This window comes from Triticum aestivum, chromosome 4A (genome assembly GCF_018294505.1).
Source record: "Triticum aestivum cultivar Chinese Spring chromosome 4A, IWGSC CS RefSeq v2.1, whole genome shotgun sequence".
NCBI lineage: Eukaryota > Viridiplantae > Streptophyta > Magnoliopsida > Poales > Poaceae > Triticum > Triticum aestivum.
The window spans coordinates 632,098,533-632,114,709 of NC_057803.1; the positions used below are offsets into that span (position 1 = coordinate 632,098,533).

The 16,177-nt window shown below is 46.3% G+C and overlaps 1 protein-coding gene across 1 annotated transcript; it reads left to right on the forward strand.

The window, feature by feature from the left end:
* The first annotated feature begins 2,206 nt into the window (after positions 1–2,206).
* On the forward strand, positions 2,207–4,954 carry LOC123087785 (uncharacterized). Its single transcript, XM_044509892.1, has 3 exons — positions 2,207–3,553; positions 3,654–3,800; positions 4,378–4,954. Exons 1-3 carry the CDS (start codon positions 2,639–2,641, stop codon positions 4,717–4,719), a joined length of 1,404 nt encoding a protein of 467 aa, XP_044365827.1. The 5' UTR covers positions 2,207–2,638; the 3' UTR covers positions 4,720–4,954.
* The last annotated feature ends 11,223 nt before the right edge of the window (positions 4,955–16,177 follow it).

The window sequence follows — 16,177 nt, forward strand, 5'->3', positions numbered from 1 at the left end:
GATGTCGGCAATGTAATTCAAGTTTCCGAACCTGACCTGGTGGCTAGGGGCGTAGCCCTCGATCTGCTCCAGATGGCCAAGCGAGTTGGCCCGCAGTGCGAAGCCGCCGAATACGAAGATCTGTCCGGGGAGGAAAACCTCACCCTGGACCGCATCGTTACCAATGGTCGAAGGAGCCATAAAGCCTTACGGTGATGACACGGTGGAACTCTCAATGAAAGCACCAATCTCGATGTCAAAACCGGCGGATCTCGGGTAGGGGGTCCCGAACTGTGCGTCTAAGGCGGATGGTAACATGAGGCGGGGGACACGATGTTTACCCAGGTTCGGGCCCTCTCGATGGAGGTAATACCCTACTTCCTGCTTGATTGATATTGATGATATGAGTATTACAAGAGTTGATCTACCACGAGATCGTAGAGGCTAAACCCTAGAAGCTAGCCTATGGTATGATTGTTGTTGTCCTACGGACTAAACCCTCCGGTTTATATAGACACCGGAGGGGGCTAGGGTTACACAGAGTCGGTTACAAGGAAGGAGATCTACATATCCGTATTGCCAAGCTTGCCTTCCACGCCAAGGAGAGTTTCGTCCGGACACGGGACGAAGTCTTCAATCTTGTATCTTCATAGTCCAATAGTCCGGCCAAAGGATATAGTCGGCTGTCCGGAGACCCCCTAATCCAGGACTCCCTCATTTTCTTTTGAGACATTCGATGTAATAAGTGTGTGATTGGAACTCTGTTATAAATCCTTCAAGTACTGTGTGTGTCAGCATTACCGATCCAGGGATGACATTTATACATAGAGATTTGACCGTCTGAGGTCGGATCGCTACACCAAATCAGATAACTCATATAATACAAAATCGTCATCGAACATTAAGCGTGCGGACCCTACGGGTTCGAGAACTATATAGACATGACCGAGACACTTCTCCATTCAATAACCAATCACGAACCTGGATGCTCATATTGGTTCCTACATATTCTACGAAGATCTTTATCGGTCGAACCGTAATGAAAACATATGTTATTCCCTTTGTCATCAGTATGTTACTTGCCCGAGATTCGATCATTGGTATCTTCATACCTAGTTCAATCTCGTTACCGGCAAGTCTCTTTACTCGTTCCGTAATACATCATCCCGCAACTAACTTATTAGTCACATTGCTTGCAAGGCTTCTTATGATGTGTATTGCCGAGAGGGCCCAGAGATACCTCTCCGATATTTGGAGTGACAAATCCTAATCTCGATCTATGCCAACCCAACAAACACCTTCGAAGATACCTGTAGAGCATCTCGATAATCACCCAGTTACGTTGTGACGTTTGATAGCACATAAGGTATTACTCCGGTATCCGGGAGTTGCATAATCTCATAGTCAAAGGAATATATATATATCTGTGTGTGTGTGTGTGTGTGTGTGTGTGTGTGTGTGTGTGTGTGTGTGTGTGTGTGTGTGTGTGTGTGTGTGACATAAAGAAAGCAATAGCAATAAAACTGAACGATCAACATGCAAAGCTAACGGATGGGTCTTGTTCATCACATCATTCTCCTAATGATGTGATCCCGTTCATCAAATGACAACACTTGTCCATGGCTAGAAAACTTAACCATCTTTGATTAAAGAGCTAGTCTAGTAGAGGCTCGCTAGGGACACGATATTTTGTCTATGTATCCACACATGTATCAAGTTTCCGGTTAATACAATTCTAGCATGAATAATAAACATTTATCATGATATAAGGAAATATAAAATAACAACTTTATTATTGCCTCTAGGGTATATTTCCTTCATCTACTTCACTCAACTCTCTTGCATTCTGTCGAACACCTCATGGGCGCAATTTGAGGTCTGACCGGTCACTGTCTTGGTGAACGTATAGTGCACCGGATCTGGTAATCATGGTTCTAGATGCTCTAAAACTTTGATTAATCCGAAACAGAAAGGGATAAAATCAGTAGAAATCTGTTTTTTTTTTCTCTCAAACAAGTCTTTTGGCATTGGCTGCGGGTTGTAAAACAAAATTAATCAAAAATCATACTCCCTTTGTAAGTGATTTAAACGCTATTATATTTCTTTACGGGGGGAGTAGTTTTGTTCTGCGTGAAAATTACATTTTTATTGAAATATTTTGTATCCATGTACAAGATGCAAAATCACATTGCGGCAAGTGAGATCCTTTCAAAAAAAAAAAACATTGCGGCAAGTGAGTTGAGTGTGAACTCCTTTGTGGTGAGCGAACCTCTTCTTCCTCCTCGCCGCATCTCTCTCTTCCCATCCAGCCGCCCGCCGAGAGACACAGCACAAATCCACACTCGGTACTACTAGTCCACAGCACAAATCCAATGCATCCACCAAATCCAAGCTGCCCATCGATTTCAGCACGCCGGAGGGGAATCGAGGAGGAGCTGGGGGGGGGGGGGGGGGGGGGGGGGGGGGGGAGTCGTCGGATCCGTCGAGTTGGCCGCGCGGCGGAGGCAGCGCTCCCCGTCCCGTCCAGATCGGCAGCCACGCGCCGGAGGTGGGTGGGGGAGCAGAGCGCCGGAGGAGCCGCGGCATCGGAACATGAGGCCGCCGCTCGATTGATTCTACCTAGGGTTTCAGCCAATCGGCCGGCCCCGAAATCCCCAGCATGGAGTCGCCGCCGCCGCCCAAGTTCGTCGCCGGCCAAGATCGCGAGGACAGAATCAGCGCGCTCCCCGACCACCTCCTCCTCGACATCCTCGAGCGCCTCGACCTGCGCGAGGCCGTCCGCGCCGGCGCGCTCTCGACGCGGTGGCGGCGCCTCCCCAAGCACCTCTCGCGCGTGCACCTCAACGTCGGTCAATTCCAGGGCGTCGTGCCGCTCGAGGCCATGGACGCCTTCACGAGCGCCGCACGGGCCTTGCTGAATGTGGTCGAGGGCCAGTGCGAGCGTGGTGCCCTCAAGGTCCTCAGCCTCAGCTTCTACATCTCTTCCCCTCACTTGAGCTCCATAGGCCGCCTCGTCGTGGACGTCGTGAGCTTGGGCCAGACCCAATGCCTTGAGTTCTGCGTGTTACTGCCGCCCTCCAGCAACACCATCCCACTGCTCGCCGAGAATGGGCAGCAGTTCATGTCCTTCTCCCGTGCCTATCCAGTCGCCTTCTCGTGGCTCACCAGGCTTACACTCAAGAAACTTGTGTTTGGACATTCGGACGTCACCGACCTCATTACCGCTTGCGGTAGGCTCAGGCATCTCTACCTCAGCTTCTGCAGACTAGCTGATCCGTTCTCCGCGCTCAAGATCGACGTGCCGCGCTCTGGGATCCAGGAGCTCGAGTTCTCCTTCGTTGGGTGCACGGGAATTGAGCTCATTTCTGTCCCTAAGCTTAGGCGAGTGGGGTGCCAAAATTGGATCTTTGAGAACCCTCCAGTGTGCTTCGGCTACGTTCCTGAGCTTTGTGTTGTACAACTCTTTTCTAAAGCTAAGGAATGGCAGGTGCCATTCGCGCTGAGCGAGTGCCTGTCAAGGACAGGGAGTGCAATGAACCTGTCAGAATTGTATCTCGATTTTTTGCACCAAATGGTAAAGCTAATTTCTGCATACCACTCAAATATCTTCTGCATCAACATACCATATGTTCTTCTCTACCAATTTCAGCTGTGTATTTATGTTCTTGCTGCAGATTTGGATTCAGCCTGAACATCCGAAGCAGCTCACTGCTATATTCAAAAGCCTCACCTCTGTGTTTCTTTTGGGTATCTTCAGTGAGTGTGATCTGAACTGGACATTGTTTATCCTTGAAGCTGCACCTGCCCTACAGGATATTGCAGTAAGTGTTACTTAGCCTTCTTTTTAATTTAGTCCAAATCTTAGCATGTACATGTCTCATTCTACATTTTTACAATGATATGCTTTTCTGATATACAGCATTAAAAATATAGCAGAAAGTTGATCTAATTTCCGACCACTCACCTACGAAAAGTAGCGCATAGAAGACGCATTGTAATTTTGCAGCAAGACAATGTCCATGCACGACCCAGAAAAAAACCCTGCCGGATCGTATCTCATGTTAGAGTTCTCCAAAAATTCATCCTATGTTTTTTTTGAGGAAAGCCCTGGCCTCTGCATCGAGTGATGCACATAGCCCACTTGAGTCTTGATTAAAATTGTTTATTACAAAGTATCTTGGTCTATAGAAATAGTAGGAATACAGTTGTAGCTTGATAAGAACCACGGAAGAATATTCATGTGTCATACTTTACCTAGGATTTAATTCATGTAAATTCCTCCAAAACTCTAGGGGCCTCAACTTATATTTACTTGCAATTGTTGTCACGCTGTCCTTCATGGGTTGGTGGCAAGTTTAATTAACATGTGTTATTTACTTTCTATGTCCTTGCTTGAAGTTATCTCGACATTCATGTATCAAGACTCCCGAGAACAGTGCCGAGAAGAGGAACGTGGTGTGGGAGCCATCCAAGGATTTGAAGCACCTGAACTTGAGGGTGCTGCTGATCCAAGGGTGCGAGGATGAAGACAAGGTGACTAACTATGCAAGGCTAGTCATGGAACGAGCTGTGGGGCTGAAGAGAATCCTCTTGTGTGATCAACTCCCATGCGAGGACTGCAATGCCATCAACCCAGAGCCTTCCCTGAGAAGATCCCAGGTTGATGAAGCTAGCAGGCATCGGATTAAGGAGCGACTCACACGTGGATCCTCCTCTTCCGTGGACATAATAATCTGTTGATGGGTATAGTCATGGAATGGTCAATCGCACAACGCCTGCAGCTGCTAGAGTGATGACTCTGTATGAGGCGGAGTCGGTCGTAATCTTAACTTTTAGTTATCTGTAATGAGGAAATACTTAATTCGCAGTTTAGGTTAATTATGTGTGCACTGCAATCTTGATGCATGCTTTTCGTTATCAATGTACTGGGAAATTGCCTAGTGTATGCTGATCTGTTTACCTACTGTGGGCATCATTCAAATTCTCAGACCTGTTGAGGCCTTGTCATCTTTTCAGAATGTGTCTTTGGAAACCTTGCCTAGGCCCAGAGTGTGTCTTTGGGAAGCCTTGTGGCAACTAGGATTTGCCTTCTGAATTTTTCTACTGTCAATACTAGCATCTGACTGAAGTGAGGTTGAACGTGGTGACAGTGTAGAGAAAATATTTCTGCACCTTTTTTTCCCAGGCATTCATATTACTCGAGTGTTGTATTTTCATGCTTGGCCTTCAGAAGCAGGCCTCCAGAAGCTCCAGTGCATAGCGGACGGCTAAAGCGTGCGGAGAATGTCAAGAGAGGGCGGGGTCGACCGATTCTGACATGGGAGGAGTCCGTTAAGAGAGACCTGAAGGATTGGAGTATCGACAAAGAGCTAGCTATGGACAGGGGTGCGTGGAAGCTTGCTATCCATGTGCCAGAGCCATGAGTTGGTTGCGAGGTCTTATGAGTTTCACCTCTAGCCTACCCCAACTTGTTTGGGACTAAAAAAGCTTTGTTGTTGTTGTTGTTGTATTTTCATGCTTGGCCTTCCAATGTATGTACTTATAATATCAGTGAACATCTCTCTGAACAGGGTGCAAATTATATGTAAGACTGTCACATCGGTCGGTCATGAAACTGGAGCAGGGGAAGCGAGAAAGTTGCAGTCGGTGCATTCACTTGTTTGACGACACAGTATTTGTGCTGATTCAGAACTTTGATAAACAACCGAACAATGGACTACAAGTCCCAGGCTCATCATGTGTCCAACTTCTTCACAAGAAGAAAAGGCTGGCTTTGTATTCTACTCCAACCAGCAGTCCAAGCCGCATACTACACAGTCTGACCTGCAGAGAGGGATGTGCCGGTCCTGGAGGTCTATCGTGTGGCTTTGCTGCAGTGCGCATGGCTGCAGTGCACACGGCTGCGTGAGTGAGGTCGCAGGTGCTCAATTTAGAATTTTGAACACGGTGATTGCCTTGGTTTCGTTCTGCATTTAGAATTTTGAACACGGTGATTGCCTTGATTTCGTTCTGCAGAAACATGACCTGTAGGCAAACCATGAGTCCCCCAAACTACTGTAGCTCAACTGTCAATTAGGCAAGTTCAGAAAATTTTCTTTAGTGACGCAACCATAAAAAAATACCCGAAGAATTCTAAAGAGACAAATTTTAGCATGCTCCCTTTTACCTTCCCTTTTCACATGAGAGATAAGAATTCATAATAGATCTGAGCCATTGATTTGATTAAGTAGTGGTCAGATTTACTCTTACCTTCTTACCTCTCATGTGAAAAGAGAGGGTAAGAGGAAGCATGTTAAAAGTACTCGAAGATTGATTCGCTCAAACCTATCCACACCATTCCTGATGTGAATTCTCGGCTTGTTTTAGCGTTCTAGCAGCGGACACGTTTCTGATCTGAAGAATTCTTGCTTGGAGACCAGTTAAGCTCTCCTTTGGGTCGGAAGCGAACAAACGCAAGAGGCGGCATGGTTTCTATGGACAAAGAGAATTCTGAGAGAACAAGCTGCTCTCCTGTCTCGCACGACCGCTCTATATATAGAACTTAACTAGCTACTCCCTCTCTAAACTAATATAAGAGTGTTTAGATAACTAAAATAGTGATCTAAACGCTCATATATTAGTTTACGGAGGGAGTAGATGTTAATGTTAATGATTTTTTTGTTTTTTTAATTATATATATATTTTTAGTTTATATAAATGTTAGATTAATGTCAACTGTTAGATGAATTAGATAGAAATACATGTTAGATATTAATGTCAAATGTTAGATGAATATTAGAATTAGTTAGATATTAATTAATATTAGATAGTAGGTGTTTAATGTTTCACCTATATGAACATAGGAAATTTCGTCTGACGATGAAAAAGATTTCATTATGTGTGAACACTGCGAAGACCAACGCGACCTGTGCGACAGAAATTTCCTTGTTGATAATAGGCGTTTCAGCATCAAGCTGGATGAGACATTCGAAGTGGATACAGTAATTCACAACGGCAAGTATTTTTTCGTAATAAAGCATGACTTATACTTCATTTGCTTGAACTAATAATTTTAAAATTTCACTATTCTACTAGCGCATCCCCTGCCATGCTCGAATTTTTGTCTTGGATAAGATAGGTTTCAGTGCGATGAATGATATGGAGGTAAAGAGAGTTTACTTAAAGACCGAGCATGGGTATATTTTCAACGTCAAATTATACAATGCAGACACATACACACATTTTGAATGCAAAACTTGGCAAGCACTATGCAAGGCTTATGCATTTGAGCCTGATATGGTTATCACCTTTAGTATTCGTCCGGAAGATGATATTGAAGGTAATAGAGACATCTGGGTCGATGTGCAGACGCCTCCAGTTCTACCATTATGTGAGTTTTTCTCAACCATGTTTATGTTTTTGATATTGTTTATTCAAAAATAGTTGACAACTAATTTCTATTGTCAGCTTATTTCGGTTCAAGCAAACATGTCCGGCGCTTGGTAGACATGACCTATTATTGTCCCGGGGCTGAACTAAACTGCGAGAAGATAAGTCATTATGTTTCATGGCTTGAGGATCTTCATACTGTCAAGACAAATTTTCTTCCTGCATCTAGAAATGTTAGTACTCAAAACGTGCAACCAATAGTGATCGTATTGAACTACGGTCACATCTATAATAGAAAGATGGTAAGATTTTTACTATTTTTCCTTAATGCATCTTTTGCATACATTATTTTTGAAGCTAAACTTTCATTGCTAAGTATATTAATTATTATACGATGTTTTTCAACAGGGATTCCCGATGACAGTTGTGCTTCAGTGGATCGAGACAAAAGGTCGCATGTCAATGGTTAGCTTACGACCAAGATATCCTACATTGCACATGAGTGCATTCAGGATTTCTAAAAGCGATGAATGCTTAATAGTGAAAGATTGGAGCAAAATTGTTAACGATCTCAGAGAAGTACTAGGGGGCAGCAAGGAGAAGCGCATCCCACTATTAGGAGACAGATTCATCTGCATGCTCCAGTATGATGAATCAGGAGAGCTATACATGTTCTATGCTATTTTACCTGAGAGAGAGCAGCAGGAGTGATTTAGCTAGTTCATGCTCTTAGTACTTGTCCTCTCATGTCCGTATTCTCGTCCTGAACTTAATTAATCTCAAATAGTGATTTGCTTGTGAACGCTTATAATATCATGACCATGTTGAACTCGATGATATCTTTGCTTCTGTTACAAGTGAATGTTTCTTCTTTAACCTAGTGTTGGTGGTGATTAGATAGCGTTAATGACTATGATGATTAAATAGTGGTAATGATGACTACGATGATTTTTAGCTAGCTAGTATATATATACTGTTGTTGGTGATGATATGATGCAAGAGTTTATTTATATATTAATATGTGATGATGATGATGATGAGTTATTATATATATCATTTATGAAAAAATCACAAATTAGTTTGAACTGGATGGATCCTAGCTAAGTGATCAAGTATATATATATATGCCATATCCATATTACTTGATCACTTAGGTGATCAAGTAATATATATGGATATATGGCATATACTTGATCACTCAGCTAGCTATAGGATCCACATATGCATCCAGTCGAAACTAATCTGCGGTACTTTCACCTAATGATTTAACAACTCATTATAACGTAAAACAATCCTAAATTAAATTGATAACACAAATTTAAAGGAAAAATAAAAAATAAAACCAAAACCCACAAACATTTAGTACCGGTTGGTGTTACCAACCGGTACTAATGATCTACCGCACCCGTGGCCTGGCTCGTGCCATGTGGTGGCACTTTAGCCACGGGTGCACTAGGCGGCATGGTTTACCGGCACTAAAGGGGGGCTTAACCGGCACTAAAGGCCTTTACGAACCGGGACTAAAGCCTGATCAAGGATCTTGAGTTTTCACCCTGAAAAAAGTACTATATCCGAAAACAATGCCTTCAGCAAGGCCATTAGGCTTTCACCCTGGAAATCACAACTCGGTACTCAAGAGCACCACCAGAAATGTTTTCCACTTGTATTGCCGCCCCACTTGCCAAAGCCGCTGCTGCAAGTACTCAACACCCGACACACAGGAAAGACCCGTGCCATCATTTTTCAACGCAACCAAAAATCCTCTTCGCCATTACCAGTCTTCGATCGCAGCCACCATGACTTTGTTCACCTCTGTCAACACCGTGGAAATCTATACCTAGACATGTCCCATAGCACCGGCAAGACAGCGAAGCTGCTCGTCACACCGTCATGAAGTCTCTCTGGCCGAACATGAGGGTGTGTACGACCAGGTCAATTTCGATAGCTATCCAGTGGCGCCATGTGCCAAAAGCTAAGATCTCTGAAAGGAAGACTAGAACCCGTCGGTGTTTAGATCAAGGAGGGCCGTCATGCAGCAGATCAAAATTTTGGAGCTCGAAGAAACAATAGGGCCAACCACCATGGAGCTCCCCTGGATCCCGACTGGCCAGATCTACATAGTGTCGCCCTGCATCCTACCGTAGCCACCATGCAACCGCTCGAGTAGGTGTAGAGCAGCACCACGCCGAAGCATGGCCCACCAGTCACCGGCCCGCGCCGTGCGGCCCCACTGCGCCTGTAGGTCAAATCTGGCCACCGCAGCAAACAAGCACCACCGCCACAAACTCCCCCACGCCGCCACAACACCCACACAGACATCCACGCCGGCGAGCCGCCACGCCCCGTCAACCTTCACCAGTGCCACGCCCATGCCCAAGAAGGCCGCCCGCATCGCCCCATCGTGCTAGGGGAAGAAGACGCCCCGCCGTCGCCTGTGCCGGTTGGGCTTCGCCTCGCTGCGCCCTTGGGCGGCGGCGAGGGATGGGGAGACAGGAGGTAGCGACCGGCACAGATCGAAGACCCCTCCCCGAGGCCTCGCGCGCGACGAGGAAGGGGGATAGTACGTACTGTCGTGAGGTATACATGCACGTACATCACTGCTCAACATGTTAGGGGTCGTAGCATTGTATTGATATATCTCAACCTATTGGCGTTCTTCAACTCAGGGTTTCTGTGCTTCTCTTGTCTACTGGGGCCAGTCCTCACGACTACGTGGCTCTCTAGTTCACATTCTCAGTAAATCCTGATCCCGAACTCACCGGGGTCCCTGTGGAGTCCGCCCAGTTGGATCCACCCGGAGCTCGCTTCGTGCGCCGACCGGACCCATGGAAAATAGAATGGAACCGCAAGCCTTCCTATACCGCCGTCGGAAACCCACGCCTCGCTCCTTCCCCTACTATTCTTCAGTGTGTCCTCACTTGTGGTCGTTCTCAATGAGGAGCTGGGCGCGCCGCTCGACCAGGAAGACATCTCCAACCTGGCGTGTCTTAGAGCATCTCCAGCCGCGCCTCCAACAAGGCCCCTCAGGCGATTTTTTGGCCGCCAGCGATAAAGAATCGGTCCAATCATGTCCTCAAGGGCTTATTTTTCGCCGGCTCAGGCCGAAATTGACGCCGACGGACCCAACCTGAACCCGGTCCGCTGGAGGCGCTCGGGGGCGCCAGGCGAATCGTTTTTGGCGCGAAAGAGCCGCGGGCCCTCCTTACCAGCGACTCGTCTCTCTTCTCGCCGCTTTGTCGTCCTCATCACCTCGTTTCCGCGGTGAATCAATGCCAAAGCTGCCGTGCGCTGCCGCGCCGGTCAGCCTCCTCCATTGATGCCTCACGGGCGGCGCAGTGAAGACCGGACGACGCGCGTCCCCTCGCCCGCCTCATGTACATGCGGCGGCTACTCGTACGCGCGGCGCCTCCACCTATATAAGCCGACCCCAGCGCGCCAGTGACACGCACAGAGTCTCCACCGCCGATGCGCCATTTCTCCCCCTTTCCTCCCTCTCCTCTCGCCATCTCCAATTCAAAGCATGGCCGAGCGCTTCCCAGGTGACGGCACGGCGGCGAACGGCTTCGGCCACCGCCACCTTCACAAGGACAAAGCTCGGCTCCTCTTCGAGACCGAGTACCCGGTCTCGCCGGACATGTGGGTGCCCGGGGCGTGGAGAATCAGCGTCGGCGGGGTCCCATCAGGGCGACGCGGCGTGCGGAGATCGCGCGTATCCGTGCATCCCTGCCGCGGGCGGCGAGGAAAGGTCCACGGTATGTCCCCGACAGCCCGCTTTGGGAGCTCGACTTCCGCCGCCGCCACACCGAGCAGCTCGAGGCCACCAACGGCGTCGTGCCCTCCGGAAGGCTCAACTTCGAAGGGCGGCGCCGATGGTGGGGCGTGCCCGGCCGCACGCTGGAGGCTGTCCTCGAGTACATCGAGAGCGGCAACACGCCGAGGCTGGAGTACTCCGCTCCCCCGTCCTTCTCTCACCGACGTGGGAGCTCCTGGACACCGAGGCGCATGGACCCCGGGGTGTCCTCCTCCTCGTTCGGCCGCTCGTCCGGCTCTCCCTGCCTCCGCCCCGTCAAGCCGGAGCCCCAGGACACACCGGTTAGCCGGCGCACCCGCAGCTCAGTCGTCCGCATTGGCGACTCCACCCCCGCCTCTGGCCGCCTCGTCCTTGTCAAGCCCAAGCCGGAGCCCGGCCTCCCCGTGGAGTACGAGGAGATAGCTCGGCGCGGCTTCTCCGACGAGGACGCCCTACAGTGGGCGCGGGACGACTACCTCCGCGATGAGATGGTCCGGCAGCGCCGGGCCCTGGAGGAGATAGCCGCCCACAAACGTGGGTGCGAGGACGAGCACGGCGTCGTGATCCTCGACGGCGACGACGACGAGGACGCCCTCGGACCGTCCAACCCGCCGCGCCAACCGGGGGAGGGTTGCAGCTAATGATGGCAATTTTACTCATGGGTACGGGTACCCGCGAGTATCGCACCCGCATGGGCAGGGTATGGACATACTTTTATACCCATGGATAGTACCCATGCCCTACCCGTTAAGTCATGGGTAGGGTACGGGTATAACCTTGTACCCGCAGGTATACCATACCCTGCCCGTTTGTGAACTAATGTTAATTTGTCATCAATTAGTCATTAATTTGTCATGTGACTCGTCTACTCCTATTGACTTAACAATATGTTGTGGTTTCTAAATTTTGATATTGGTCATTTACTCATCTACCTGTTATTGAGCTGAGATAATTGGATTTTTTTGTCAAATGTGCTACCAATGAGCGTAAAATTGTGAACAACTTGTGTATTATTTGTTCTACCCGTTGGGTACCCGTCGGGTATGGGTATGGGTAAAGTTTCATACCCATGGGTACGGGTATGGGTAGAATTTTGTACCCACTGACTATACAGGTATGGGTATGGTATTACTCTACCCTGCCCATACCCTACCCATTGCCATCCTTAGTTGCAGCAGGGACGGCGGCCACGGCCACGGCGACGACGGCGACTACACGCGGTTCTACAGCCTCCTCGGCATGTAGAACTGCAAGGGCGGCGGGCGGCGAGGGAGACGGCGGGCCTAGTAGCATTTTTTTCTTCTTTTGTAAAATATTTTAAATATGTACGAACTCGCCAAAGTTTGGTTGAATTTGCGCCATGTTTGTGTCAAACTTTAAATTTTAAAAAAAAACATGGGCGCCGCGACTGGGGGACATCACGCCCCCAGCACGCGGTTTGTGCCAGTGCGCCCCCAGGGGGCGATTTTTAGCGCCTCCTAGGGGGCCAACGGCTGAAGATGCTCTTATAACGCGACCAGAAGGGGCTACAGTAGTGGATCACTCATATTACCATGGTACTCGAGGAGTTGTACGTAATACATTAGACTACCCACAATGGGAGTAACATAGGTAGTAATATCACATATATCTAAATAAAATAAATGACGTGGCAAGCAATAAATGAAAAAAAAGAGGCATGTGGTAACATAGCTAGTTACTACTAGTATGAATAACAACAACACAAATTAAGGCAAAATAAGTCTATAGCCTAATAAATAAAGTGATACATGTTACTACACATATGTTACCCCCACTATAAAAGTAGTAACATAGAGTAGTAACATGGGCATGTTACTCCTTTATGTTACTACCTATTATGTCCAGTCTTATCCTATATAATTGCGAATATGGTGTATCCTAACTAGTTGTGCGCGCAACACCAATATCTCCCGTCGCTGCTCCCTGTGGATATGTGCCAGCGTACCCCACCCAGCATTTCATATTCCAATTTTCTCTGAGCCATACGCCACGAATACAATCACATCGTATCTGCCCACCATACCTATGACATACTCACCTACGAAAGCGACGACACTACACCGTGACCCTGCAGCCCCCATCCGTAATTCAAAATTTGAATTACGGATTGCATGTCTAGAAGTCCCAGGCTCATCACGTGGCCAAGTTTTTCACGGGAAGAAAATGCAGAAAAAGCCACCATGGTAATGGGGATGCATTTACATGATCATACCTGTGCATTCTACTCCAACCAGATCCTGAGAGATCGAGCAGTGTGAACCAGGTTGAGTCGGCTCGAAAGGACTCATCCCATGGGAAACATTTTACTCGAGCTACTCCTCGGGATAATGAGAAAAGAAAAGAGAGGGGGCATACATGAACGACAAAGATGAAAAATAGCCCTAGTGACAGTATGGAAGAGGGGCAGGAGGAATCAGATGGAACTGCAGACGATACTCTCCTGATTGAATCCATTGCCAGAGAGGCTTATGAAAAGGAAAACTTGGGTGGATCTCAAGCACTACTTGTTGTTGATAACAACAGGCTGAATGTGGATGAGATTCAGGTAGAACAAACTATGCTCGATTCTATTGCTGGTAATATATATGATATCTGTACTTCTCACTTGGGGGTGCATGAAAAATCCCAGGTGGAAGAAATGATGGAGGATGACACTAGCAAGGCTGGGGTGCGCTCTGAGTACATGGTACAGTTCCCTGTCTCATCCGAGGAAATGGAGGAGGTGATTCCTACCCCTCCACTTAGAACTGAAGATGAACTGAGATTCAGTACAAGAAATATGCAGAACATGGGTGACAAGATTCAAGACAGAGCTGTTGCAATTTCAAAAAAGAGAAACTTGGAAGGTAACTGCAACTTTAACTCATTCGATGTGCTTTCCAATAGTGATTTTATGATTAGACCATCTAAAATGGGTGTGATTATCCCTGATAATAATTTCTCTACTATTGATATCCTGAGAGAGTTGGAGAGGGTCAGAAAATGTGACAATAACAATAATAGTAATTCTGATGCTATGATAGATGAGAAAACGATGTTTATTACTAATGGGAAGGGGGATAAAACACCCATCAGTTCTGATTGGGCTGATGGGGAGGAGGATTTAGAGGAAAACTTCATCCTTGTGAGATCTAGGAAGAAGAGAAATCCTAAAATTTAGGTGGCAATATCCAGGCCTTTGACCAGGAGCCAGAAACCTGATTTATTGATGAAGAAAGGAAAATTTGGCAGCCCTGTCCATAATACCAGGGCCACCAGAGGGGAGAGGAAAAAGAAACCTGGTTAATATGATTGGTCTTTTTTGGACTTGTAGGGGTGCAGGAAAGAATGGGATGAGTTCCTGCCTTTCCCATATTATTAGAGATCATTCCCTTGACTTTGTTTGTCTGCAAGAGACCCATAAGAAGAAGTTTCAGGATGGTTATCTTAGGAAAATTGACCCTTGTACTGCTTTTGATTGGGAGTGGATCCCATCTACGGGAAAATCCGGGGGAATACTGTGTGGAGTTAGAAGAGAGAGATTTGAAGTGGTTGCTTGGAGGAAAGGCAAATTTATCCTCCAAGTTAATGTATATGATATCAAAATTAAGAAAATTTGGACCCTATGCAATGTATATGGAGCAACCCATGATAAGGATAAGCAAGAATTCCTCGTTGAATTAGCTGACTTTTGCGCTCATGTACAAACCCCCTTGTTAATTGGGGGTGATTATAATATTCTCAGGCATGAGGGAGAGAAAAATAAAAACTGGCATCGCTCCCCTTACACAGATATGTTCAATTCTGTGATTAACGCGATGTGCCTTAGTGAAATTCACATGAATGGGGGGATGTATACTTGGACTAACAACCAAGCCCATCCGACCCTGGAAAAGTTAGATAGAATCCTTATGAGCAGTGATTAGGAGGACCTTTTTCCTCAAGTTAATGTTAGGAAAATTGTTAGAGACATTTCTGACCATAATGCTCTTTTGTTATCCTCTGATAACCATGTTGTCAGAGTCCCACAGCAAAGAGAATTTAGGTTCGAAATCAGTTGGCTCAAATCTGAAGAATTCCTACCTTTGGTGGAAAAGATTTGGAGCCAATATGTTAAAGCTACAGACCCCATTGATGTGTTAAACATCAAACTGAAATGCTTCAAAAAGTTCTTTAAAGGCTGGGGTTCTAATAAGTTTGGGCATTAGAAGATTCGAAAAAGAAACATCCACTAGTAGAAAAGGGGGCTTTGGTCCAGGCCGGGTAACCCCATAAAATAAAATAAGTTTCCCATGTGATATGTGGTCTAGTTGTTGGGAAAATTTACAAATATGAATTTCGACTTTATTTACAAAATCTCTGTGGAATTTGTAAAATGGGCATAACTTTTGCATACGAACTCGGATTAAAAAGTTTTTTATATGAAAAATCATCTACTCGAAAAGTGTTTGCAAATTTGTAGAATCCTCAAATTCCAAAAGGAAAAAAAGTTATGCTCAAATTTCAGTTTTTTTAAATTTTCATTAAATCTGGTCAAACTATGGTCAAACTACTTATTCAAGAAGTATTAGTGTTACTAAATAATTATTCAAGAATATTAGTGTTATTAAATAATTATTTCAGTTTTTTTGAATTTTGGTCAAATCTGGTCAAACTATGGTCAAACAATGGTCAAACAATGGTCAAACTACTTATTCAAGAAATATTAGTGTTACTAAATAATTATTGTTTTTTAGAACAATTTCAAATTCAAACAGTGAAATGTGTGACTTCATGCTCAAGCTAAACTCCTGAGGGTTAATAGGATTAACATCTTACTATTGTCAGGAAAACAACGAGTGCAGACTTGGAAACGAGGGAGAATAGAACCTGGAAGTTAAGCGTGCTCAGGCTGGGGGAGTGGGAGGATGGGTGACCGTCCGGGAAGTTAGATGATTTGGAATGATGAGGGGTGATTAGAGTTATATTGAGCAGTGATGAGAGGGGTGATTAGAGATTAGAGGTTAAAATAATTCAGAAATTTGAAAATAAAAAAAATTC